The following is a 24,246-nucleotide window of genomic DNA, read 5'->3' on the forward strand; positions in this document are numbered from 1 at the left end:
CATTTCAGGAAAGCCTGTATAATAAATGCTACACATCGTGTTCTGAGCTGTCCATCTTATCTTTGCTTCCTTGTAAATTTTCTTTTGTTTTCTACTGTAAGCACTTTACTTTGCTCTTTTCCCCCTTTCTTCCCCTCCTCCCCCAAGAAGGCTATAATTAAACTCAGATACACACACAAAAACATTTCACATATGTGTGTATGTGTGTGTGCATATACACACATACATATACATGTATGTACTTCCATAACACATATATATATTAGCTATCTACAATCATACTCATATGTAGACATATACATTCACATGCATTCATGTAAGACTGTACTGGTTTGTCTTCTGTTTCTCTGAGGATGAGCAGCCTCTTCCTTCTTAAGTTCAAACCTTTCCATGTTTTTCTAAGTCCACCAACCCATGTCCTATAGTGCAGCAATATTCCAAGCTTATACAGAAATTCTTAAAACTAGCAGAGAGATATTTTGGGGAACCAAAAAAGACTATAGAACTGGTCAAACTAAAATGTAGTCCTGCGAAACAGCTAACAGAGTTGACCAACCTTTATCCAAACTGATTAAAACAAGGAAGATAAAATAAGATAAAAAATGAACAAAATAAGATCACAAGAAAATCCAGTATAAAACAAAATGTCAGAATCCATCATTCACCTCTATATGACTTAGAAAACAGAATTTAAAAGAAATAGATTACCTATAAAAATTTATAATACTTACGTTATCAGAGCATCAAACAGATCTTAATTATCCAGTCTCAGAAAAAGAAATTGAACTAAAGGAAGTACTAAGAGGGATGTCTTCTGATACAGATGAATTTATAAGAGTTCTATTAAACTTTTGGAAAACAGTATCTATGCTAAAAATATTCTCAATAATTTTGGAATACCAAATCCCTTTTATGAAACAGAGTCCTACTGTCTAGACCACAGGAGGAGAAAGTGAGGAAGAACTATCAATTGATGCTATCATGTCCGTTCAAAAGTTTTCAATAAAGTCTTGGCAAATATGCTAGAGCAACTCACTGAAAAAAACTCGGTATAATTAGGTTAGAATAGTTATACCAGAGATACAAGGATGGTTTAACATTAGGAAAACAATCATACTCAAAACCAAAAACATCCAAAACCAAATATCTTAAGAGGTGCAGAAAGATCTTTGACTAAGTACTGTTGTGAGTGAAATTCAACAAAGTTAAATTGAGACATGTATTCTCTGAGCAAGATAACAGTTTATTATCAGGGTAATAAGGTGGGTCTGAAGAATGCCTCGGTTAGCCAAGAGACCCTGAATTAGAGGCACAGCTCCCTTTTATAAGCATAGAACAAGGAACAGAACAGTGTAGGTGAGGAAAGAATACAATTTATTATAAGATGGGCAGCATCATGAGGGGGAGGACAACATGATTATTTACAACAATAAAAACAGTTTTACACATACTTGGGGCCAAGACCACCCCTCTCTGTCTTAAAGGAATGCTTTATGGGACCCAGCTGTGTTCTGATGCTATGGATAGTGGACCAGGAGTAGCAGTAGCTCCTGGGAATGATACGACTACTTTTAGTTGGGAAAGGATAGGCTAAGATGACCAGTATATCTTGTGGGGATATACCAGGTCAACTTGTAGGTCTTCAAAGGTAGCACGCAGATGTCGCTGAGTTTCTCAGAAGCTAAAGTCACGACGGTAACAAGTTTCCATAGCACAAAGTGATTTGCAGACAGTGCTGAGATAATTCCCTTAGAATTCAAGCAATTTATGAGATTATTGAACCTCTAAGTTCAAACCTCAGAATTTTTCTTCTAATTAAAAATAATCAGTAGGAAGTCTAAACTTTTGGCAATCAAACTGTGAGAGAGGAAGACAACTTTTTAATTCATGAGTTTCATCAGTCAAAGAGAGAAAAGACCTTAGGTTGTCACATAAAATTCAGAATAAAGTTATGGAACATTATAAAATGTTGGTGCAAATTCATTTTTCAGATGTGTCTCATGACCCTATTTGGGGTTTTCTTGGCAGAGATACTGGAGTGGTTTGCCATGTTCTTCTCCAGCTCATTTTACAGATGAGGAAACTGAGACAGAGTTAAATGAGTTGCCCTGACAGTAAGTATCTGAGACCAGATTTGAACTCATGAAGATGAGTTTTCCTGACTCCAGATCCAGCACTCTATCCACTGTGCCACTCAGCTGCCTTATTGAATATGAAATACCTAATCAATATTGGCATTTTTCAGTACAATAGTCACTTATAATAGAAACCCTAAAAAGTATAGGCATAGCACAATCCATTTTCATATAATAAGGGTCTCACTTGAACCAAAAACTAGTATTAAGTGCAATGGGGAAACCCTAAAAGTTTTCACAATACAGGAATAAACAAGGATATCTCTTTCTCAGCTATAATTTGACAGCATTCTGGAAATTGCTAGTAAGAAAAGTGAGATGAAAGAAAAGCATAAAGGTCAACAAGGGGAAAACAATTCTCTCTGTCTGCTAATGGAAATGGTTTACTTAGAAAATCCTAGGGAATCAGCAATAAAACTAATTGAAACAATATTTTTAAGGGCCTCGTAAGACTCTAAGATTTAGAAGTTCCACTTTTACCCGCCCGAGACCGTCCACACGGAATTGAGCTTCCAATCCCAACAGTAATAATATCAAGGAGGTAGAATAAAGAGAGAAACCTCAAAATAACTACAAAATGCATAAAATATTTGAGAATTCATATACTAGAATTGATTTTCTTTCTTTTTTACACTTTTGCTTTTAATCTGAATTAGTAACATTTTCTTCATAACTTTTGTAAGTCTCAACAGTCAGCAAAATAATCAATGAAGCTCTGATTTATAGTTTACTAGTTTCTTTTTTTTTTGTAAATTTAAAAAATGTATTTTAAACTTAAATACAAAATGAGAAAAGAAAAAGAAAACATTGCCATGTGCACAGCACAGCATGAGAGTATTCAATATGAAACAATAAATTTTCATTTCAAGAAAGCCAATAATAATATACACATTGTTTTCCAAGCTACCCAGCTTTTCTTTGCTTCCTTGTTGGTTTTCTTTTATCCTCTGCTGGGCAGTTTTTACTTTTTTCCCCCTACTCTCCCCACCCTCCTTAAAGAAGGCTACAGTTTTGTGGCTATACATATACATAGATATCTAGAAACATATATATATGTACATATATATATATATATATATATATATATATATATATACTCATACAAATATATGTAAGACCATACTATGCTTATTTCCACTTGTAATCTGTATCTCTAGAGGTAGATAGTATCTTCCTTCATAAGTCCAATTATTTTCTTGTTATTCTAGAGATCACCCAGTTCATCATTTCCTACACCACAGCAATATTCCAACCTAATTTCATCCGATCTGAGAGATTGTCTATGAAAATTTTTTTCTCCCCAATTCTCTGCATCCCTTCTATTCTTGGCTATATTGGTTTTATTTTTACAAGAAAATTTTTATTTCAAATAATCAAAATTTTCCATTTTACACTTCAACAATGCTTTACCTTATAATATAGTTTAATATCTAATACTGCTGAATCTGCTTTTACATCTTTTTCCCTGGTTTCCTGACCTTCTATTCTTCCAAATGAACTTTGTTTTTATTTTTTCTAACTCAGTTAAGATAATTTTTAGTAATTTAATTGGGATGGAATTAAATAAATAGATTAGATAAAACTGTCATTTTTTATTATATTAGCTTTACCTATCCATGATTATTTCAATTATTTAGATTTGACTTTATTTGTATAAGAAATGTTTGATGTTTATGTTCATATGGTTCCTGTGTCTTTTTTGGCAAGTATATTTTCAAGTACTTTATTTTCAATGACCTATACAAATATTGAATAATAATGCTGACTCAGTGTAAATTCCCTATTTTTCTCTTTTGCTTAAATCTGTTTTAGCTTTAACTTAGTCTGATATCATGATTACTACCCTTGCTTTTTTGCATAATATATTCTACTCCTGACTTTTATTTTATCTTTGTGTGTATCTCTCATTTTTATTGTTTCCTGAGAGCAATATTGTTGAATTCAAAATATCGATCTGTTATGTTTCCATTTTATGGGTAAATTCATCCATTCATATTATAAGCTACAATTACTTGTGACTTTTTCCTCACTATCCCTCTCACTCTGTTTACTCTATTCCTCCTCACTCCTCTGCTTTACTTCTTTCAAACTACCCAAACAATAATGAAGGCTGTTGTGAAGGCTGAGGCTGCCTCCCAACCCCAGCTGCTGCCAGGGCTTGTCATTTGTGGATTCCTCACACATACAGGAGGAGTTTGCACTTCCCTTAGGTCAAACCTCCACCACTGGAGGTCGGGGCTTTCCTGGGGGTCTCCTCAAGTTTTCTTAGGAGAACAACTGCTTTACCTTGACTTTTGTTTTTTTTCCACCGCTCTGTGTTTCCTCTGAGGTGATGTTCTTTTTATCTGGAGGAAATTGGGAGAGCCTAAAGATTTCTGACCTGCTACTTTGCCATCTTCCCAGAGTGCTCTCTGGCAGAATTGATTTTCTCTGATCACCTCCATCTCTAGCCACTGGGGGCCAGTTCAGGTCATGAACTTTTTTTGGAGGCCTCTCCTCCTCCTCAGTCTCAAAGGTAAAGCTTGAATCTGCTTAGGATGATGAGAGTGTCTCATGAAATTTCCAGTGTCAGGGGTTCTTAACCTTTTTGTGTGTCATGGACTCCTTTGATGGCAGTCTGGTAAAGCCTACGGACCACTTCTCAGAATAATGCTTTTAAATGCATACGTAACTGACTTTGTGCATGTTCCAGTCACCTAAGGTGAACACGGTTAGGGGTCCTAAGACAGAGGGAAAGATGGAATTGTAATAACTTGGAGCAAGACTTAGCTGGCTACCAAGACCCTGGGAATTGTAGTTCTTCCCAACTTGGGAAGGAGATCAGGGCTGGAGGGTAGGGGTCTTATGTACAGCAGGAGAAAAAAGAGGAGAGCTGATAGTTGTCTTATGGCAGGCAGCACCTTGGACAGGGCTGAGGTTCTCTTCTTCCAGACTGAGAGATATCTGATAGAAGGGGTACTTAGAGAAAACAGACAAGAGGAAAGGGGCTCCTGGACCCCAACGTGGTGAAGTCCTTTTGGTCCTCTTCAAGAACAAAGGCCAACAACCAGTGCCTCATTTGTGCACACCCATGGGTTTTGATTCTGGTAAAGAATACACTTGAGGACTTTAATGTCATTTCTGGTAAATACTTGAGGTTGATCCCATACCTTCCATGACCTAGTGCATTGGTGCAGCATGAGGGCACAGGTCAGTTCTAAGGGCCATCCAGGAAGAGTCACTTCCTGACACAAGGGTGGGAGTCTTCCCTCCCCAGCCCATTATTAGAGAGTGCTAAAAAGAAGACAAAACTTTCCTCTCCAGATTGTGCTCCATGCCTTGTCTACCATGCCTTAGAAACCCCTTCATGCTGAAAGTTCACCCTATCGCTGGAATGCACCATTAGCATAGGTTCCACCCCTATGGCGTCCCACTCTGATTGGATGGCTCCTCCCACAATGGATTCATGGAGGGCACCAGGTCAGCCAGAGCAGCCACTGGAGACCTCCCTTATCTAGCACTGGGCATGTCCCCCTCATTAAGTCTCCCCCATTAGAATGTACGCTGTTTAAGAGCAGGGACTCTGATTCTTTCTGCTTGAATTGGCATCACCAGCACTGGCTGGCGCACAGTAGTGTGTAACAAATGCTCATTGACTGATTCATAGAGGAATTTCAGAGTCCATACACATGGAACTAAAACACTCATGAGCAACGGGCAGATCAAGAATGTGGCTGTCCCAAGAAGAGTCAAGACCTGATTAGAGTAAGCAACTCATGTGATCATGGCTCTGAGGATTTCCAGGAGCAGAGGGTTTTATAAATTACTCAGGCCAGCAGCACGATAGTCTTTCCAGGTCCAGGAGCACCTTGAGGATGCACCCTTGTACCTCTATCCAAGGGCAGCAAGTTGAGGGGAGGGGTACATTAAGCCCAGAGAGGGGGTTACACTCTCCCCACAGTGATCACATCATCAGAGAGATTGGAAGAATTGGAGAAAATGCATCCAAGCAGGAGCAGAGAGAGACCAGCCAAGGACAAACAGGGAAGCAGAAAGATACAAAAACACCACCACAAGAAGAAAGAGAAATAACTTTGAGGCACACAACTCTTGGAATGAAATTTAAAAAAAAAAAACAGAAAGAAGGGAAATAAAAGATGCTGGACTTTCAGGAATCAGTGATTGTGAATTCACCCATTGGCCACCTGTCTTCTCCACGTGTGGCCCTCACAGCCATTCCATTTGAGGGTGAAGCCCACTCTTGTCGGGGCTTTGTGGGTGAGCATATCCCAGGTTTGGGGGACTAGATATTTCCTTTCACCTGTTCCTACAATACCACCTTAGAGTGCACATTGACTAAAAGCCAAATGGAAGAATACTGATGAGAGTCAAGTACCTCCCATCTTTTCCACATACCCCCACTCCAGGTCCTCAGCCCCCTAGAACCCTGATGGGAGGGGAGGAGTCAGCAGCCTTTAGCACACTGGTGCACCAAAGGGAGTTCAGGAATAAGCCCTAGAGAAGTCCTCCCCAGGGACAGGCAGCAGCAAGGGGTTCTGGATGGGGAAAGCTAGTCATTGGCTTACAGTGTGAGAATCCACATCACCAACACATGCAAAGCTGTCTCTGCCATTTCTCCTCCTGCTAACAGTTCTGTTCTGTTTCCTTTCCTTCCTCTCTGTCTCTTCTTCAGATTCCTGGTCCAGGGAAGACACAATCCATGGCTCTGACTGCCTGGCTGTCTTCTTCTAGGATAAAAAGAGAATGTTGTCCTCATAGGACCAAACTTCTCAGAATTCACATTTAGGCTTCAGAAACTTTTTTACTCTCAACCTATAGTAGTGAGAAAAGCATCCAATCCCTTCAGGACATCTCTCTTCCACGGTTTTGGATGGACTCCGATTTGATTCTAACCCTAAATCCAACGGATTGAGTGGCCATCTCTGTGCTGCTGATTCTGAAACCTACCTGTCCTGCCCCAACCTCTCTGCTGACCTCCAGTCTCACATCTCCAGCTGTTTCTCAGACGTCTCCAACTGGAGGTCTATCCAACAGACATCTGAAACCCAACTCATTATATTTCTCCCTAAACTCTCCTTATTGCCCTCTCCCCCAGCCACCTTCCCCATTATGGCAGTTAGGGGGAACCACAGTGTATAGAGTGCTGGGCCTGGAGTCAGAAGACCAGAGTCCAAAGTGAACCATGGATAGTTCCTAGCCGTGTGAACCTGGGCAGGTCACTTAACCTCTTTCCTTCAACTCCCTCATCTGGAAAATGGGGATAGTATTAGCACCTACCTCACTGAGTTGTTGACAGGATCCAATGAGATAATTGTAAAATACTTAGTATGATGGCCGCCATATTGGAAAGGCTACATAAACGGTAGCTCCTGATATTGTTGCTGTTATCATCGAGAGCATCAATGTTCACACGGACTGTCTATGCCCAACCTGGGGTAGAGCATTCCAAGCTCGTATTGGGTTTATCAGCCCCAGTCGGACACATTGGGCTAGACTTATCACAGTGATGTCATTCTGGTCCTCTTTGAGAATGAAGGACAACAGCCAATTGTTACTACCTAGAGCAACACCAGGGGCAGCTAGGTGGCATAGTGGATAGAATGCCAGGCCTAGAGTCAGGAAGACTCATCTTTAGGAGCTCAAATCTGGTCTCAGACATTTACATGCTGTGTGACCATAGGCAAGTTACTTAACCCTGCTTTCCTCAGTTTCCTTGCCTGTAAAATGAGCTGGAGGGGCCATCTCCAGTTGTCCTGATGAATATCAGGCCACTGGACCCAGATGGCTCAGGAGGAGAAAGTGAGGCTCACTGTGACCTTGCACAGCCCTCCCTCCCTCAAATCAAAGTCAACTGCAAGTCATGTCATCATCTTGATGTCATGGTCCTCTTTGAGAACCAAGGACAAACACAACCTGTGAGTGAGTAGAGCTCCTCTCCCCTCCCTTCCCTTCTCCTCTCATGTTCTACCCAGGGGAAGGCACACTTCCATGGCCAAAAGTTGCCTTTTTTCCTTTGGGTTTACTGGCTAGATTTCCTGCTGAAAGACCCCTCCCTTAAACCCAATTCACTCTGGAGCTCATAGACTGGACAATAGGTCCCCACCCTCCTAGCACTTACTATTAGTGAAGCAATTACTAAATGCTAACTTTCTCTTTTACTCAGGAACCCTAAGGGTCTTTAGAAAAGCTGCTGCAAGTGCACATCCAGAGTGCTCTCAAGACATGCTCTGGGTCCGTAAACTGGTTGGTGGCTGTCCCTCCTTCTTGAAGAGGGCCCAAATGACATCACCATGATAAAGTGAAGTTTCAGCGTGCCCGGCTGTGGCTGGTCAGACCAATGCGAGCTCGGAATGCTCTACCACAGGGCAGGCAGAAAGAGTCCTCTCTGAATCTGTACATCTCACATTTCTCTTGAGCTCCTTCAGTTGTGCTTTCCTCGTAGAGAACAGAACCGTCTCTGGTGTGGGCGTGCTGGTCTGAGCGGTCCGTGCCAGCGTCTCTCGTGTGGTACCATCAATTATAAAGTTCTCGGGCGTATGGCGGCTGCTGCCTCCACGTGAACACTGGGCACGTGTCTGATATTTGAACAACGTGGCCAGCCCGTGGGAGCTGCGCTCTCTGAAGCAGAGGTGAATGCTTGGCAGTTCAGCAGAGCAAGGACCTCGGTGCCTGGCACCTTGTGCTGCCCGGCGATGCTCAGAGGCCTCCCAAACCAGCTCATGGCAGCGACTCCTTCCTGGCGTGGCACAGGTAGGCCGGCCGTGTGTCTCAGGCATGCAACCATGAGGCCAGCACAAGGGCTCCGCAGGCCTTCAGTCTAATCCCGCTCCTCTCCCAGACCTTTCTTCGAGCCTCCCAGACTCCGAGCCAGCTCTGGCTTTGCCATGCGGGCATCCCTGCCTATGCCACCGCGGTAGGCGAGCTCACACCTTCGCCATGTGCTGTAACCGGTGCTTCCACCTATGGAGGGGGTGGGGTGGCTGTGGGGCCCCTGGGTTTCCTTGCGGTTAAAGCGCGGGCAGCAGGGAATCGGTCCAGACTCTGCGGCATCTCAGCGGGGGAACGGGGGGCACAGTCACCTGCAAACAGGAAATCAGACTCTCCAGGGTGAAAAGACTACATCCAAGACCCAAGCCCAGGGAGAGCTGAGCACCAGAGTCTGCTTGCCCCAAACTACATTTCCCAGAAGGGAGAGCGCGGAGGGGCAGTCTCCATGACGACGGCACCTTCCTCCCCTTGACTGACAGCCTCACTTCTGTTCCATCCTCGCTCGGGCCTTAGGGCCCACGCAGGAGCAAATGGGAGCCGGCGGGGGCGGGGCCAGGTCAACAAAGAGTAAAAGCGGGCGTGGCGTGGGGGCGGAACTTAGAGAATCCCCGCCCTGAGGGAGTCTCCCCTGAGCCGTCCCATCTAGCCCCGCCTCTAGCATCGCTTTAGCCCCGCCCCTTCCCGCGTAGGCGTGCTCATTGGCTGACCTTTGGGCCCAGTGGCCAATCAGTGACTTCGCTGCTTACCCTCCCCGCCTCTTGGGAGCAGGTGCTGAGCAGGCTTGGAGAAGGGGACAAAGACTAGGCGGGGCCAGGGAGCAGCGACGCCGCTGATTGGCTCCCACGGCCTCAGGTAGTCCAATCGGCCGGCCGGATGACGGGGCTGCTATGCCGCAGACCTCCCTGACGCAGGTTCTGCTCCCCACCTTCCAGGGCTCCCCAGTGCCCTGGGACAGAGCCCAGCCCCCTTTCCCTGCCCTGCTTCCCATGGCCACTGTCCCCCACGCTCCCTCCCCATCCCTGGCATGCACAGTGCCCTCGGGGAGGCGGGCACACGATCCGGGCTTCCTCACGGCTCCCTTTCCCTGCTCAGCTCTGCCCGGGGCCCAGAGAGGAGGCGGGCATGGCGCCCACGCTCCAGACCGTGAGGACCCACCTGGTGAGCGAGTGGCCCTGGGGGTGGGCACCTTGGTCGGCCTGGGGGAGGGCAGGGCCAGGAGGTGGGCAGCGCGGTATCCCTGCCCTTGCAGACGCACCGACCTGGGGTGCTTCCCAGGTGAGGGGAGCGAGCCCTGGGGGCAGGAGAGCGGTGCTGTCCAGGTGCTTTCTAGGTCATCTCCAGGTGCTCTCCAGGTGCCCTCCAGCTGCTCTCCAGGTGCTCTCCAGTGGCCTCCAGGTGCCCTCCAGCTGCTCTCCAGGTGCTCTCCAGTGGCCTCCAAGTGCCCTCCAGGTGCTCTCCAAGTGCCCTCTAGGTGCCCTCCAGGTGGTCTCCAGGTGGTCTCCAGGTGCCCTCCAGGTGCCCTCCAGGTGCTCTCCAGCTCAACAGGCATCTTTGGTGTTTCAGAAACCCGTGACGTTCAGGGACGTGGCCGTGACCTTCAGCCCAGAGGAATGGGGGCGCCTGGAGCCCTGTCAGAAGGAGCTGTACCGCCAAGTCATGCTGGAGAACTACGGGAACCTGGTGTACCTGGGTAAGGGCCCCCGCTGCCCCTTGGCAGAGCCGGCTGGGAGATGGACTGCCCATGGCGTGCCCCTACTGTGGTGGCTCCCCTAAGTCCCAGCCGAGGGACCTTCCCCCCTGCACATCTCTGGGCCCATCCCCCTCTAGCCCCGGGGTGTCTCTGAGCTCCCCTTTCCCATCTCCCCAAGCAGGACTTTCCCTTTCCAAGCCTGATGTGATTGAGCAGCTGGAGCGAGGGGAAGCCCCTTGGAGGCCAGAGGGAGATGTCCCGGGAAGCAGCAGCAGCAGCAGCACGGGTGAGTGGGGCATCCACCTCTGGCCAGGCCCCTCTCCCATAGCTCCCTGGCCTGCCTGCCAGACCAGTCCTCTTCTCAGAGCCTGCTGTGGTGCCAGCGTCTGCCCACTGGTGCCCTGGCGGCTGCCTCTGACATGTTCCTTACAAGAGTATTGTTCCTGGGTGCTGTGGGTGACCCAAGGCTGTGTTCGGGGCCCTCTGCTCTCCCCCATCCCGTGGCCCCATGACTGGTGTGGAGATAAGGAGATCTCCAGCTCCTCAGGCCAGCCTTCCCCTGCTCGATCTCTGGCTTTGGCCTCTCTGGTGACTCCCAGAAAAGGGGGTGCTGGTGCCTAGTGGGTGGCCCCCCTCTGCCTGCCCCTCTTTATGCTCTGCTGGTGCTGAATCTCTTTCTCCTGCATCTTTGCTAATTTGCTGTGGGGAAAGTGATCTCTCAGCTGTTTTCACTTGCATACCTCTGATCTGTCCGAATGGGGTATCCTGTGGTCACTGATTTTCTCAGTTTCTTTTCCCAAGAAGTACCATTCCCAATCATTTTTAGAATGAAGATTTGCCAGCTCCCAACAGCTTTAGGGGGATGATCTGAATCACTATTAGAAAAAGAAATGCAGATTAAGATAACTGCGTGTTACTTTTGTGGGGACTGTAGGGAGATCAGCCCAGTCAGGCCCACTCTGTAGCACTGAGAACTAGTCTGTCCATTGGTACTCACATGAGAAAGTTACATGAGAAAGCTCCTCAAGCCCTGTGCCTGTTGTACCAGGAGTTGTTCTCTGAAGTTGATCTCTGAAGATCAGTCATACAGGGAGAGGTCCTATGTCCTATGTCCACTGGAGTATTAGTAGAAATTCTTTTGGGGCAGCAAGGAACGGAAAACAAATGGGGTGCCCAATCATGGGGGGATGGTGGGCCAGACTTTGGTGTGTGAAGGGAATAGAATGTTCCTGCACCTTCAAGCAATGGTGAATGGGGAAGATGTAGAGGAACAGATTTGTGTGGCTTGATGCAGAGTAAAGTCAGTCATGAGGGCAAGAACCCCATGCGCTGCTTGGTTGGCAGACACAAAAGACACCCGAGGCATTGCTTCCCCTTCTGGTGGGAATCCCTCTGAAGCACTGTCTACTTATACTTCATGAAACTTGGGAGCAAAGCTGAACTTTGGGGCACCAGGAACATGGGATTTCAGGGCAGCAGGAGAACCATTCTCTTTACTCTTCACTTCTATTTTTCTTTCTGAACTTGGATCCCCAAAGAGACAGTGCATCTTCATGGGCCCCAGAGCTCCACAAAAAGCATTTCACATTCTCGGTGTGGCTTGGGAAGTGCTCCTTCCCTTCCCTGTGTGCATTTTAAAAATGTTTCAGGGACCCTCTCCTTTTTTTTTTTTTTTGTACCACTAATTCCCACCCTTCCTTTCTCCCTCAAACCTTCCCTCCTCTCCAATTAAAAACCAAGATAAAGGAAGGCCTCTGACCAAGAAACAGACAGGTATGCGAGTCTCTTTTTGCCCCAAGTCCTCACCTCTCTCATTCCTGCTTTGTCCTCAGGGACAGTCGTCACCTCAATCCATTTAGGTTCCGGGATTCTCTTCCTTCACTTTAGGAGAAGGCACAGTAATATTCATTGCACTCTGACAATCTGTAACACTCACGTGGCATTCTGTGTTCAGCCAGACCCCAGGCAGGGAACGCCTGCTTCTTTTCTGATTCTTTGCTACAACAGGAAGTACTGCTGTTAATATTTGTGTGACTATGGGTCCATTCCTGTTCCCTTTGATCTCTTTGATGTGTCAGCATAGTGGGAAAACTGCTAAGTCAGAGGGTTTCAGCAGGTCAGTGACTTGGGCTTTGGTTCTCCAGCGAGAACCCTTTTATCACCTTTGGCAGTCTGGTGAGTGTGAGGGGACACCCCAGACTTGTGCGATTTGTATTTCTTTTAATGTGGTTACTTGGATAGAGTTATTTAATCTAGTTCTTTTTCTATGGCTGTGGACAGTTTGGGTTCTTCACTTGAGAATTGCTGTTCACATCATTTGCCCATTTGTCAACTCAGAAATGGCTCTGCTTCTCAGATTTTTGACTTTCTTCCATATGTTGGATATCAGACCTTAGTCGGGAAACTTGTAAAGATTTTTGTTTTTACTATTTTCCTTACAATTTTACGTGCATTGATTTTATTTGTCCATGAGCTTTTTAATCTAATCTAATGCAAACTGTCCATTTTATCTTTTGTATTCTTTTCTATCCCTTGTTTGGTCAAGAATATTTCCCTTCTCCATAGCTGCAGAACCTCTCTCCTTTCCTATCCCTCTAATTTTTCGGTGATGCGTCCTCTTATATCCACTTGGAGTCGTTACGTGAATTGTTGATCTCAATTTGATTCCTGCCAGGCTGCTTTCCATGTTTCCTGCCCTCATCGTTGTGCTTTGGGGGCTGGTCAAACTGCATGACTGTTCGCTTGCTTCTGTGTCTAATTCCATCCATCATCTTGGCACTAAATAAGTGTAGTGATGACTACGCTCCATTTTAGTTTGAAATCTGGTACTGCTGGCCCTCTCCCCTCCCCCCACTTTTTGGCATTTCTCTTGAGATTCTTGATCTTTTATTCACCTAGAGGAATTTATTTTTCTAGTTGTGTGAAAGCATCCTTTGGTAATTTGAATGTTAATATATGCTACTCTCATTTTTATTACATTGGCACAGCCTAGCCAAGGACAATACATATTTGAACAGTTTTCGTTAGGTCTGCCTTTATTTCTGTAAAGAGTGTTTTGTGGTCAGTAAGTCAGTCGGTAAGCATTTCTTAAGTGCCCACCATGTACCCAGGCACTGTGTTAAGGGAGAGGGAGTGGGGAAGAGGGGCCTCAGTTTTTTCAGTGAAATATGTGGTGAGTTGCTCAGCTGAGAGGGAAGACAGGCTACGTTAGTAAGGGTTAAGGGGAACAAGAACATTTGGAAAAATCGCCATGAAAATTGAGTGTGAAACAGTGGAGGGATCGCTCTGCTGCTGTGAGCACCCATATGACATGCAGTGACATCACTTGGTATGTGGTTCTGGGACTTTCTCCAGCTTTTTGCAGTAGTGAAGAAGGCATGTGGTAAAACCAATCCAGGGTTGGAGTGTCGCAAGGTGTGGTAAGTGACAGGACAAGGAACAGGGGAGGAAGAGATAGGGTAGAATTGAATCAGCTCCCCAAGGGGCCACAACAGGGAATGGAGGAGACTGTAGCCATTGAAGAAATGAGGGCCTGGGAAAAGCAGGTGGGGGGAGTGGAGGTCCTGATGAAGTCAAAGAACAAAGTTAGGGGTCATAAGACGTAGGAGAAAATAGCACAATAAATGATTCTGATCAGACAAAGGAATGAGTGACCTCTTGGATCACTTGGGGTGGGTGGTAGCAGCACCTTTTTGTGTAGCCAAAATCAAGTGGAGGAGTAGGCCATGGGGGTAGACTGGATTGAGAAACCGGGAAGGTCAAGGATTTGAGGGAGATCTGGACAGACTATACATGGAGTTATGGCCTCATGGAGGGAGTGCTGGGGGTTGATAGAGAGTGGCCACCAGGATCCAGCTTGGGTAAACCTCCAAGTTGTAGAGATTGCTTAGTGTGGTAGTGGAGGAAGAATCTGGAAGTGGCCAGGGGAGCACGGAGGATCCTGACTCCCCCTCCTTGACCATGAGTCAGGGTACTAGAAAAGATGCAAAGGAAAGCATTGTCCATAGTGGGGGACATGGTCTCTGAGTGTCAGAAGATGGAAAGAGATAAAGGAAGAGGGTTAAAATGAAAAGAAGTGTGTTCATTGCTGAGCAGGCATTCCACAGTTTACAATGGAAGGAGGGGGAGGTTTGGAGCTTGACACTGAGGGCCATGGGTGGAGGTGGATGGGAGAAGGGGAACTGGCAGCTGAGGATAGAGACCAGGGTCTATATGAAAACAGCTGGTGGCTCAGAATGACTGAGCTCCAGAGAGGGGTAGTAGAGGAGTGATTCTAAGCAGTTTCACTGATTAGAGAAAGGATCTGAGGAAGACAGAGTTAAACTATTCAGGGTCTTTTGTGGAAGCCCATCCTCAAGGCAAGTGAAGCTGTATCCTGTGAGGCTCTGGAAGGATCAGCAGCTACCTGAAAAGGGAGCGAGGAGGGATGGGAGCTTAGACACATGGGAGGCGACAGTTCTGCCTGTGCTAGAGAAGAACTGTGTGAGGGTTGAGAAGAAGAGGCAGGAAGCAGACAAAAACTTAATCCATGAACAGGCCTTCGAAAGAAGGCCTCGATTTCCTAAACCTGTCATTCTGATCACAGAGGTAGAGTGCTACATGGTGTAAAGAGAACCAGGAAGACAGGTCCAGCCCTGCCTCTGACACACACTGTGTGTGATTCACCCCTCATGACACAGGCCAGACATGAAGAGAAGGTGCCAACTTGCATCAGTGGGAGGAGTTTCCTGTGTCCCCACCAGACAGACCTGTGTGCCTATTCCCCTGTTTACCCTTTCTAGCTTTCCTCCTTCCTGGACTGACTGATCATATTATCTGTGTTCAGCTGCTCCTTTTTGTGTGGCCTCTGTAAATGACAAGACTTCATTGGTGGTACCTTTAGTCAAAGCCACATTATCCTCATTGGTATTCTGTCTAGATCCCTGATTCCATTCAGATGACAGCTATTTATATCACAATAAGGCCTTGTTCTTTACTCCATGGCTCATATTTTCATCATAACTTTTGGAAATAAATTAATCCTTAATTGGTATCCCTTAAAAAACATGAATGGACCACTGTTCTGTCAATTCATGTCAGATACCGACTTCATTTGACTTGGCTTTTTTTTTACCCAAAAGGCAGAGGAAGGAGCAATGTTCTGTCACATAAAGATTGTTAGTTATTAATGGGAGATACAGGAAATGGGAGACTGCACGTAAAAGTGACTGAATAAAGGGTGTTTATGTTTGTTTTTTCAGATGGGAAAGCTAGGTCTAAAAGCAAGTCACCTCCAAAACTGGTTCTTTCTGTACAAGAATCATCCCAGGAAAGATACACCAAGAATAGAACCTCCATGTCCAGACTGGGAGAAAACCAGGCGAGTAAGACCACATTATTAAGGCAGCAGAAGGATAAGAAGCCTTCCAGACACAAAGCCAATATCCAAAGGAAAAGGTCCAGTCAAGTGAAAAACCATAAGGACAACAAATGTGAAAGAAGCTTGAGTCTAGAACCAACCTTTTTACCACAACAAAGAGAATCTGCGGCAAAGAGTCTCCATAAACATAATGTGCAAAGAAAAAGCCTGAAAATATATTCAGACCTAAGAAAATGTAATAAAATATGCCCAAAGAAGACAGTATCTAAATTTAAAGAAAGTGAGGGATCCTTCAGTGGCAATTCAGACCTCAATGAAAATGAGAAAGCTGGAGAGAAACGTTTTGTATGTAATGAATGTGGGAAAGGCTTCTTTCAGAAGATGTGTCTTATTCAACATAAGAGAAGTCATACTGGGGAAAGACCTTATGAGTGTGGTCAGTGTGGAAAGGCCTTCTATCAACAAGGACACCTTATTCAACATCAGTCAATTCATACTGGAGAAAAACCTTTTAAGTGTAATCAGTGCTCTAAAGTCTTTCGTCTGAGCACAGGGCTTGTTGAACATCAGAAAATTCATACAGGAGAGAAACCTTATAAATGTAATGAATGTGGAAAAGCCTTCCGCCATGGATCACATCTCACTCAACACCAGAGAATTCATACTGGAGAAAAACCGTATGAATGTAATGAATGTGGAAAGACCTTCCGCCATAGTTCACACCTTACTCAACATCAGAGAATTCATACTGGAGATAGACCTTATAAATGTAAAGACTGTGGAAAGGCCTTCCGCCATGGTTCACAGCTTACTCAACATCAAAGAATTCACACTGGAGAGAAACCTTATGAATGTAAAGTATGTGGAAAGGCTTTCCGACAAAGTACACAACTTACTGCACATCAGACAATTCACACTGGAGAGAAACCTTATGAGTGTAATGAGTGTGGGAAAGTCTTCCGCCAGAGTATACAACTTACTACACACCAGAGAATTCATACTGGAGAAAAACCTTATGAATGTGATGAGTGTGGGAAGACCTTCCGTTTGGGCACAAGCCTCAGTGAACATCAGAGAATTCATACTGGAGAGAAACCTTATAAATGTAATGAATGTGGAAAGGCCTTCCGCCTAGGCACAAGACTCAGTGAGCATCAGAGAATTCATACTGGAGAGAAACCTTATGAATGTTCTGAGTGTGGAAAGGCCTTTGGCCATAGCTCACAACTTACTCTACATCAGAGAATTCACACTGGAGAGAAACCTTATGAATGTAAGGAATGTGGCAAGTCCTTTAGGCAAAGTATACAACTGACCCTGCACCAGAGGATTCATACTGGAGAGAAACCTTATGAGTGTAATGAATGTGGAAAGACCTTCCGCCAGAGCACACAACTTACAGTACATCAGAAAATTCATAGTGGAGAGAAACCTTATAAATGTGATGACTGCGGGAAGACATTCCGCCAGAGCACACAACTCACTGTACATCAGACGATTCATAGTGGAGAGAAACCTTATAAATGCTTGGAATGTGGCAAGTTCTTCCGCCTGAGCACAGGACTTAGTGAACATCAGAGAATTCATACAGGAGAAAAACCTTATAACTGTAATGAATGTGGAAAGACTTTCCGCCATAGTTCACACCTTACTCGCCATCAGATGATACATAATGGGAAAAAACCTTTTGAATGTGGTGACTGTGGAAAGTCCTTCCCCCAAAGTGCACAGCTTAACCGGCATGAGAGAATCCATACTAGAGAGAAGCCCTATAAATGCTTTGAATGTGAGAAAGCCTTCCGCCAGTCTTCACAGCTGACTCGGCATAATAAAACTCATGCTAGAGATAAATCAAATGAACTTAACAAATATGGGAAGGCTTTGAAATAGCCCAGAGCTCATAATAGAAATCAAAGCCTGCACCCTTGAGAGAGACTTTGGGAATGTAACAAATGAAAGAATAGTAGGCAGATGGTTGGAACCATTAGCTAGGTGGCACAGTGGATAGATACCAGATCTGACACCAGGAAAAACTGGGGTCAAATCTGGCCTTAGAACGTTCCCAGCTCTCTGACGCTGGGCAAGTCATTATTTCATCTCTCTCAGCCTCAATTTTCTCATGTGTGAATGAGCATGATACTACCACCTGCCTCTCAGTATTGTGATAAGGTTAAAAGGAGATAGTGTTTGTAAAGTGCTCAGCAAACCTTAAAAGCACATTTAGGGTTAGGCTGTGTACATCAGTTCTTGTTGATTAAATGAATATTCACCTGCATTTGAACAGGACTTATTCAACATTGAGGAATGCATAATGGTGAGAAATGCTATGAATATAATGATTGAGGAAAGACCTTCAGCCAAAACAAAGAACCTACTGGCTGGACAGAACCCTAATTCCTTGGATGTTCATCAGTATAGAGCTGTATGTGCCCTCGAGATCATCTGGCCCCGTCCCTTCATTTTAAAGATGACAAACTGAGGTCTAAAGAATTTAAATCATGTGAAGCCAGGATGTCAGTGACAGAATTTGGATTCAAACATTAGATTTTTCTGACCCCAAATCCAGTATTCTTTCTATTATGTCAAACTGAAATCAGCCAAAGCCAGTGGGAAGAATTTAACCTATTGTGCACCCTATAGATAAGGCATTTTCCTGTCTAGTTTCCCCACGGGGGAATGATCTCCCAAACCGTCAAGTTCCCAGCCATCTCCCTCCCTCACACAGCAGGTGATTCAGAATCTGGCATTCTCTAAGACCTCAGAAATGCCCAGCCCTCCCAGTCTACTCCTGCCTTCAGTAGACCACCAACTATCCCCCTCCCTCATGTAGTCCCAATGTGAGAAGAGCCTGGGGACTGTAGGCTTCCTTGGTGCAGCTCTGAAAACAGTGGCTTGGTAATTCCTTCACTCCATTCCTATCAAATCCCGAAGATTCATTGAATTTGAAGTGTTTCTTTGCTTTCTCCTCTGCCACTCAGACCACCAAGAGTCTCTTTCTTCACTCCTACCCTTGAGTCTAACCAAAACCTCCCAGATAGTGTGGCAGCTCCAACTTGAACCAGCTCCCTTTGTGTAACCTAACCAGTTCACTTCTCTCATCCCTTTAGAATTGAGACCTTAAAGTGTCGTCAAAAGCAAACTTTCCATCCAAAAATGTTCTTTGCAACATAATTTGTAGTGAAAACTAAGCTGGGATCACCCAGAGAGAGCAGAAATAATCGCCAGTGTTTATGTAGCTCTTTGAAGGTTTGCAAAGTCCTTAGACTCTCAGAACAACCCTATCAGGTCGGTGTTAGTATTATCCCCTTTTTAAAGCTGAGGAAGCTGAGGCAGGAGTTTAAGTGACTTGTCCCTGGTAACAGCTAGGAAGTATCTGAGGCAGGATTTAGACTTAGGATATTCTAACCACCTGTCCAGCACTCTCCAGCGCACCACCGCATTCTCCAGTAGCAGTACATCCCATTTACACAGTGCGTCAAAGATTTCAAAGTACTTTATAAATGTCATTTTATCCTTAGAGCAACCTGGAGGCAGATGCTATTATTATCCCAATTTTACAGCTGAGGAAACTGACACATAATTTAAGTGACTGCCATTAAGTGTCTGAGGTAAGATTTGAACTCAGGTTCACCACATCCAGCACTCTATCCATTGCACCATCGATTCCCAGGAGTGGGACATGAATGGTGATCTGGCAAAGGAGACAAAAATCTGGCAGGAAAGGAACCAGGACAAATTGATCTTCCTAAAACAAGTCTGACTCTGCTCCCACCTCCACCCCATTTAATCAGTCCCAATGGCTCCTGATTCCTTATAGGATCAAATATAAAATCCTCTTTGACATTTAGATCCCTTCATGACCTTGCTCTCTTCCACCCCATGACTTTGGGCTCCTTGCTGTTTCTTACACAACACATTCCATCTCTGGAGTCTGGAGTCCATGCTTGGAAATCTCTCCCTCTTCATCTCCATGCCCTCCTGGCTTCCTTTGAGTCCCAGCAAAAAAACCTTTCCCAATACTGTGTAATACAACAGCCAAGTCTCCCCTTTTGATGATCTCCAGTGTATCCTGTGTATATCTGGTTTATCCATAGTTGTGTGCATGCTGTCTCCCCCATTAAACTGTGAGTGCCCGGGGCAGGGACCTTGTTGCCTTGGTTTTGTTTCTTTTTAAGCATACAGCCTGGCACATACGTGCTTAGTAAATGCTTGCAGTTGTAACCATGCTCCCAATTATGTGTAGGAATAAAACAAAAAAGTGAAGTAAGGTCACTGCTCCTCCCGAAGTTTCTCCTGAGTCATCATTATTTAGTCACTGTCTGCTAAGTTCTCTTTTTAAAATACATTGTACTTTATTCAGCTTTTCTCAATTACATGTAACCATTCTAACACTGATTTTTTAAAAACTGAATTCCAAATTCCCTCCCACCTTTGCAACTCTCCCCCCATCCTTGAGAAGTCGAACAGTTTGATAAAGGAATGTAAAGGCATGCAAAACGTATATCAATATTCGGCACATTGCAAAAGAAAACAGACCAGAAAAAAGAAAAAAATAAAGTTTAAAAAGCTTTTAGAGTTCATCAGTTCTCTCTCAGGAGTTGGATGGCATTTTCCTCATGGGGCCTGTGGAATTCTCTTGGATCATTTTCTTGCTAAAGTAGCTAAGTCACAGTCATCTTGCTAACATTGCTGTAACTGTGTACCATGTGCTCCTGGTTGTTCACTTCATTTTGCATCACTTCGTGTAAGTTTTCCCAGGTTTTTCTGAAACCCTCCTGCTCATCATTTATTAGAGCACAACAGTATTCCATCACAGTCATATACCAGTACTTTTTCAACCATCCCCCAGTTAATGGACATTTCTTCAGTGTCCAATTTTTTGCCACCACAAAAAGAGCTGCTAGAAATATTTTTGTACAAATAGATCCTTTTCCTTTTCCTTTGATCTCTTTGGAGTATAGACTTAGTCAAAGGATGTGCACAATTTGATAGCCCTTTGGACATTGTTCTGAATTGTTTTCCAGAATAATTAAATCAGTTCATAATGCTACCAACAACCCGTTTGTGTCTTACTTTTTCCATATGTCCCCCAGCACATCATTTTCCTTTTCTGTCATGTTAGCCAATGTGAGATTGGTATCTCAGAGATGTTTTAATTTGCATTTCTGCAATCAATAGTGATTTAGTCTGTTAGATTCCCTTAAGAAGTAAGTCATGAGCCAGTGAAAGACAAAGGCTCCCACTGCAAGGATGACTCATGCCTGTCTTCTGGAAAGTGACTTTGCTTTCTCGCTGCTTCTGCTACCCTGGGCTCTGCCCAATTCTCCCTGAGTTCCTTCCCAGAGAGATTAAGAAGTAACTGCTACAGAAGAAGTCTCTTCAGTTATAAATTATAGATCACTCTTTTTCATTTTATTGGATGGTTTAATCAATTCACATTTAACGTTACAAGTATTGGGTTTTTATTTTTCCCCATTTTGCTGTAATATTTTTTCAAGTTATGATTCTTCCCTTTTCCATTATAAACACAATACTATGTCTATTTAGTTACTTTAGCTTAATCTTTTGAAGGTGGCCCTATTTTTACAGTAAATTTGTTTATTTTAAACTTAAATGCAAAATAAAAAAAGAAAGAGAAACAAATGCTAAAACTTAAATATATAATAAGAAAAAAACATTGTCATGTGCACAGTGGATCATAAGAGAGGATTCAAACTATGCAGATTTACATTTCCATTTCAAGAAAGCCTATATAATAAATACTACAAGGAGGCGCACACACACACACAAGCATGTATACATACATACATTTACATACACCCATATATAGATAGATATCTCTAATCATACAGTGGCCCCATTCTTTCTGACTCTTCTTCTCTTACCACCTGTTTATGACCTCTTCCCCCAGTTCCTGTTTGTTACCCCTTTCCCTTTGGATGCTTTCTTATTCATTCCCTTTTCTTTTCTGCTCTTATCTGGTTATTTAATTCTTTCTCTTTTTTCCCCTTTCAGTCATATATATTCCACCATCCTCTCTTTCAACTACTCCTGTCCATTTTCCTTCATGGAATAGCTCATAGTAAGTTCTTCCCATGCAAGGGTGGTTCCACATCTCACTACTACATGGCAGCACCAGTCAAATGTAAATGTCCAAAATGTCCCTCTTTGTTTTCATGGGGAACGAGGACATTAATGGAGCTTCGTGATTTCCTGAAGGCAACATAGCCCTCTTGCCTCTTACTGTTCAGCTTCAGAATCCACTCATCCATCTGCATTGTGTGTCAGAAATGGACAGACAATAGAATGTCAATCCAATTCTGGGCCAAATCTACCTCTTTTCTTTCCAATACCCTTAAGCTCCTACAGATTTCTTCAAGAAAGTTATACCATTTTCTGGGGTTTGGTTGAATCATCACAATGTTATCTGCAGAGACTCTGGAGGATGTTATCATTGTGAAAGGGAATTCCTCTTTAACCTGAATTCTGCACCCATCTGCATCCAGTGGCAAATGCCTTGAATAGGGTTATTTCTATTTTTATATCTTCCAAGGTATCTTTAATGATCTTCAAGTATGGAGGGAGACACCTTGTTGTCAAACAGCTACAAAGACAGTCACGTAAAGCAGCATTTCTTCTATGAAATCATTATTTTGGGTAGTTACAATCACAATGGGATATTATATTAATAAGATCTTTCAGTTCATTATGAAATGGCAAAGATGTGGCCCATTATTGAATATCCCTGGTGAAGAACAGCATGTTCCCACACACCACCTAAGTCAACTATGCCTTGAATGCATACATAGACGATTCTTACCAGTATTTCAAACTTTCTTTAAGCTGGTTGTACTTTCTACTGCTTCTCTCTGTTCTTTTTTAAAAAATAACCTTGCTCATAATCATTTCTCATCCTCTGTATAGCTTTTTTTTTTGCTGTGTTTTATTTTTTAAATATTTTTAATAGCAAGAATCCACCTTTTCTCCCTCCCACAATCCCATCTCCCCCTGTAGAGAAAGAAAGAAAATAAAACCCCTGTTACAGACAGGTATAGTCAAGCAAAACACATTTCTCTTTATTGGTGTGTCTGCAAAAAGGATATCTCATTCTGTACTTTGAATTCATCTTTCGGGGGGGGGGGTAGCATATTTAATTAGGAGCCCTCCAGAATTGCAGTCATCTACACTGAGCAGATTCCATGCATCTTTTAAAGTTATCTGACGTCACAGTCCTGCTGTTACTGTAGAAATCATTCTCCTGGTCCTGCTCACTTTACTTTTCGTCAGTTCGTACAAATCTTCCAAGGTTTCTCCGAGACCATCTCTATCATTTCTTATAGGACAAGCATATACTTGTTCAGCCACTCCCCAATTGTTGGGCCCCCTCTCACCTCAAAAAAAAGCCATAAATATTTCTGAATCTATTGTGTATGTTTTGCTCAAGACTATTTTTCTGCCCAGTTGTCCAGCACCCCACTCCCTTCCTTTCCCGGGGCTGAGAGCTCCTGAAGCTGTTGCTGCTATGGATGCCGCCATGTGTGTGGGCCCCAGATGGGCCTCCACCTCAGTGTCACAAACTTCTCCTGATGATTTCTTAGGCCAGAAAAATGTCTTTCCCTAACCTTTTGCTGCCTTGTCCACTCCAAAATTCTATCTGAAGCATTACTTTAAAGGAGTTTGGAAGGGAATATTGACGGAGTTCAGCTGAGTTGCCTCTATCCCATCTTGATCAATTAAATCTTGAGGACCCAGTCTGGCCCCTACACATTTAGGGTTACAAAGGGATTCTGTTAGAGATGTCTTCTGCCACTGGGGACAATGCTCTCCTCACTCAGAACTGAAAGATGAGTGGGTGGGGAATAGAGCAGCAAAAATTAGAAAACAGGTGTTGGAAGCATCTTCCCCTGAGGTAAGAGGGAGACACAGAGGCACAGGGCAGCTTGGAAAGCCAAAGGTGGGATTTCTTGTATTCCCAAAAGAGTGACCTGCAGCATGAGAAACAGGTCTGTTCTTCTGTTTTCCCATGGCTAAGGAAATACTCATTCCACTTGGCATTCCAGTTTCCAGCTTAATATCCAATGTAATAAAAGTGTGGTTTCCTGATGAATTAATGAATGTGTACCATCTTGTGGCCTCAGTGCCACAAGTGATGACAGCAAAAAGAGGACATGTTGTAAGCATGCTAAAAATGTACAACATTATAAGGCTTATTATGAGTCAACACATCCAGTGATCTTTTGAAAATCGACAAATGATGGAGTATGAATTCTAGTTGGACTACTATTCAGTATTGA

General features: G+C 44.0%; 1 protein-coding gene across 1 annotated transcript in view; it reads left to right on the forward strand.

Moving 5' to 3' along the window:
• The window catches only part of LOC140502775 (uncharacterized), a 61,069-nt gene extending 40,980 nt beyond the window's left edge, over positions 1 to 20,089 (forward strand). The window contains 1 exon segment of the mRNA XM_072606772.1: positions 16,281 to 20,089. Coding sequence (XP_072462873.1) covers positions 16,281 to 17,908 — 1,628 coding nt within the window. The 3' untranslated portion in view covers positions 17,909 to 20,089.
• Positions 20,090 to 24,246: the final 4,157 nt, after the last annotated feature.

This window comes from Notamacropus eugenii, chromosome 4 (genome assembly GCF_028372415.1).
Source record: "Notamacropus eugenii isolate mMacEug1 chromosome 4, mMacEug1.pri_v2, whole genome shotgun sequence".
Classification (NCBI taxonomy): domain Eukaryota; kingdom Metazoa; phylum Chordata; class Mammalia; order Diprotodontia; family Macropodidae; genus Notamacropus; species Notamacropus eugenii.